Source organism: Phoenix dactylifera, unplaced genomic scaffold (genome assembly GCF_009389715.1).
Source record: "Phoenix dactylifera cultivar Barhee BC4 unplaced genomic scaffold, palm_55x_up_171113_PBpolish2nd_filt_p 002070F, whole genome shotgun sequence".
NCBI lineage: Eukaryota > Viridiplantae > Streptophyta > Magnoliopsida > Arecales > Arecaceae > Phoenix > Phoenix dactylifera.
Window position 1 is genome coordinate 45,208 of NW_024069344.1, and position 3,566 is coordinate 48,773.

The 3,566-nt window shown below is 38.0% G+C and overlaps 1 protein-coding gene across 1 annotated transcript; it reads right to left on the reverse strand.

The window, feature by feature from the left end:
- Positions 1 to 2,190, reverse strand: LOC120109349 (glutamate receptor 2.7-like). The gene is made up of 2 exons (XM_039123104.1): positions 2,106 to 2,190; positions 1 to 805 (listed from the first exon to the last, which is right to left on the reverse strand). The coding sequence occupies exons 1-2, from the start codon at positions 2,163 to 2,165 to the stop codon at positions 233 to 235; spliced, it is 633 nt and encodes a 210-aa protein (XP_038979032.1). The 5' UTR covers positions 2,166 to 2,190; the 3' UTR covers positions 1 to 232.
- Between the last annotated feature and the right edge of the window lie 1,376 nt (positions 2,191 to 3,566).

Below are 3,566 nucleotides of genomic sequence, written 5' to 3' on the forward strand. Positions count from 1 at the left end.
TCGTACAAAGTACCTCATATCATCAAGAAAAAGATTCTATAATAGGATCACATCTGCTGTCCATTACCAAAAGATAATTGTGTTAATGTCTAGATTTTCTCTCTCTTTTTGACATGATTCTTTTCATGCTTAATAAAGAAATATTAGACAAATGACCTTCCGGTGTTAACTGTGGAACAGCCACATGACCATTTAAAATAGTGAAAATCAGTATTTAGACATGGAAATGACATTACCTCTCATTAAGCATCTCTGCAAATGATGGAGGGTCTGGATTACGACTAGCAACCTCTCTACCTGGAGTTCCTGGTTCCTCTGGTGGGGTTCCTGTATCATCCTCAGGCCCAAAGTATCCATGTTCATAATTGGAGATGCTTGATGGGCTTTGCAGTTCGCTGTTATGAAGTGAAGGCACAACATCGCTTATTACCTGCTCATCCCCAGTTCCTGTCTTCTTTGGTCCATGCAGGGATGGATCTGCTTGATCATAGAGTTTGGCCAGCAGAGCAAACTTCTGACGTACAGAGTTCTCCGAATCACAAGTTCTCAATATATTTCGATGTTCATAAAGAAAGCTACCCAAATGAAGAACTAAGGCACAAAGGGTAGCAACCCCAGTTATGAGGAATAGACCCCAAAAACTATTAAATGTAAGACTATCTGAAGTGATGGTTGTATCCCTTTGGTCAGAACAGCTTCCATTCCTATATAATTCTCTCTCAATCTCGTTCATTTTTGCACTCTCTGTTACATTTAGAATTGCCCTCGATACATCAGGAACCAAAGGCGAACCCTTTGGGAAGACCTGTAATAGAGGAAATAAACAAAGATACAATGTCAGGAAAGATGGTTCTAGAATTGTTGCTTCAAGTTTCCTCTGCATTTACTCCTAAGCTTAAATTTGATGGATCAGTAAATTATAATGTTTGCTGGGATTTCTAGAAACTTGTATATTCCGAAAGATTACAGAGACAACTAGCCCACAAAAAAACCATTCATAGTATGGAAGAATGACACCAACGTCCTGCATTTGCATATCAAACCAGTTGGATGTAAAGAGATATTATGAAACAAACAATGCCGTACAAATTGCAGTTTGAGCATTTTAGACTTGAAGAGGTGAGGACCAAGGATCGCCGAACCGGTACTAATAGACGTACCGGTCGGCCACTGGATCGATTCGGTGTACTGTACCGGTACCGAACCGGTACCACTAGTTCGGCCTAATTCACGCATCCAAATGCTCAAAAAAATTTGGCCTAGCCGGTATGCGCCGATACAGATCGGTGACGTTTTCTAACGCCAAATCGAACTAGTCAGAGACCGGACCGATTTGGTATAGGCTGAACCAGCCTGTACCAGCCGGTTCAGCATTCCTTGGTGAGGACATATTAGTGTAGCAACGAGGAGAATGCGAAATAGGATCTCTAGTTAGACTGGTAATTGAATAGTTAAAAATAAACATGCTTGGTGGAGCATAGAATATGCTCTACTAGAATGAAGTTTATGAAAGCCGATAAACTATGTCATGGTTGTGTTGAAACAATATAGAAGGAAAGTATGTTAAGATACGGGCTCAAACTTGCAGGAAAGAACCCAGGCACTAACGATTGCCTGGATGAAAATTGTAACTTGTAAGAATACGATAAAGTTGCCAACAACTTCCCTTTCTCGTTATATTCATTCATAATGCAAACACAAAATAGATGAGATAATGCTCGTCATGGTTATAATATAGAAGGATAGATTCAGTTCTGCATTTAAAGCATGCCCATATCATGGGTGTTTTCCCCTAATACACTTTGCCCTACAAACATAACAGCTAAATGTACAATCTTTTTTCTTTTTTTTTCTTTTTCCTTTTTTTATTTGCATATATAGCAAAAATCTCACACCATAAGTTGAACTAGCTCCCTTTCTTTATCTTCTACTTAATAGATTTCAGGACTCCTTACTAGCAAGTTAGTAATTGATAAAGTAAATAATTACGTGTACATGTTAAAGGTAGGTATTTTCCAGGTTTAGTTCAATGCTTGAGACTATGACTTATGTGCATGCTTGTGTTTCTATTGTATGTATGCATCAAATTTGAAAATGTTACTTACAAATCCAAATCCATCAGTCTTGTAGGTACGTCCAACCATGGCATACTTGTTACAGTACATGGAGAGGAATACTTTGATGTAAGGTATCTCAATCAACAATGGCTGCACAGTTCCATTGGACAAGGCCTCATGATACTCCTCAGGAGAGTTGTAAGCTATAATCCTTGACTCATTGAAATTCAACCGCTTCAAAAGCCCAGGCCATGAAAGAGTCATTCAAGTATCCAACATGGTTCCCACTTCGAATGAGCTCATCTACATCAGTGACAGTTGGCTGAAGTTGTTGCACCTGTGAGCATTGAGGTTAAGCTGGCAGTATAACTAGACTGAAGTATGAGAACAAACAAACACCCATATGATCACCACAACCCTTGACAAGTTGCTTGTCACCTTCTCCTATGTGCAAAGACAAGTGTGGAAAAGGAGAAATAGAAGACAGTACCAAGTTGACGTGCAGGTGAACCTCTAAACTCATTGTTGATCCGGTGTTCAAGAAACCACACCACAAACCCTGTGAAGACAAAGAAAGCACCACTCGCCAACCAAAGATCAGTAGTCAATGGTTCCAAGAAGGTCCATGCACTTTTATGGCGCTCGTCCTTAATAGGTACCAGCATGGACACCCCTGATTCAGTGTATGGCAATGTGAAATCCACATATAAAGATCGATTGGCTATGATTGTCACATCACCCACCACAGCATCAAGGTTCTGCATTCGGCTCCAAATGAGAAAAACAAAATTAATAGAGGCCCTCTGTAGTAACAAGATGTGCCAGTATTTTAAATTTAATAATCTGACTGCAGGTCCTCAATTGTTATAAGGCAGATATTGTTGCACACAGAGGAAGCATATATTTTCATGCGAACATGGAGAATTGAATAATCTGACTGCAGGTCCTCAATTGTTATAAGGCAGATATTGTTGCACACAGAGGAAGCATATATTTTTATGTGAACATGGATCATAAAGCCTTAGATGTCCATTTGCTTTTGTTTAAAAGCATAGCGATTCTTGGCCTTTAAGTTGTGCATGTTACTTACAGAAAACTTCAATAAATGCTCAAAAGATAATATTCTAAACATTTTTTTTTAAAATAACATTTCCTCATGTCCTAGATATTTACATTAATTATCGAGGTTCTCGCATATTTCAGATTGAAAATCTGACTACAAAGAGATCAGAATGACATCTTACATCATAAAGACTTACTACAGCTTGGTCAAAAGGAAAATGCTACCAAAAAAAAAAGATGTTTAAAATCTAACTCATCAACTTAGATCTTTAATTAAAACATAAAGTAGAATGTAATAAATAATTTCAAACCTGCATAAAATCACAAAAAGGGACTATCGCTAAAAGCAAACATAACCACTTCCAACAAAGAAAAGAATTATGGAATTTAGAAATCTAATCCAAACCTTACAGCATATGATCCTTTGAAATGAGATGATGTTATAAG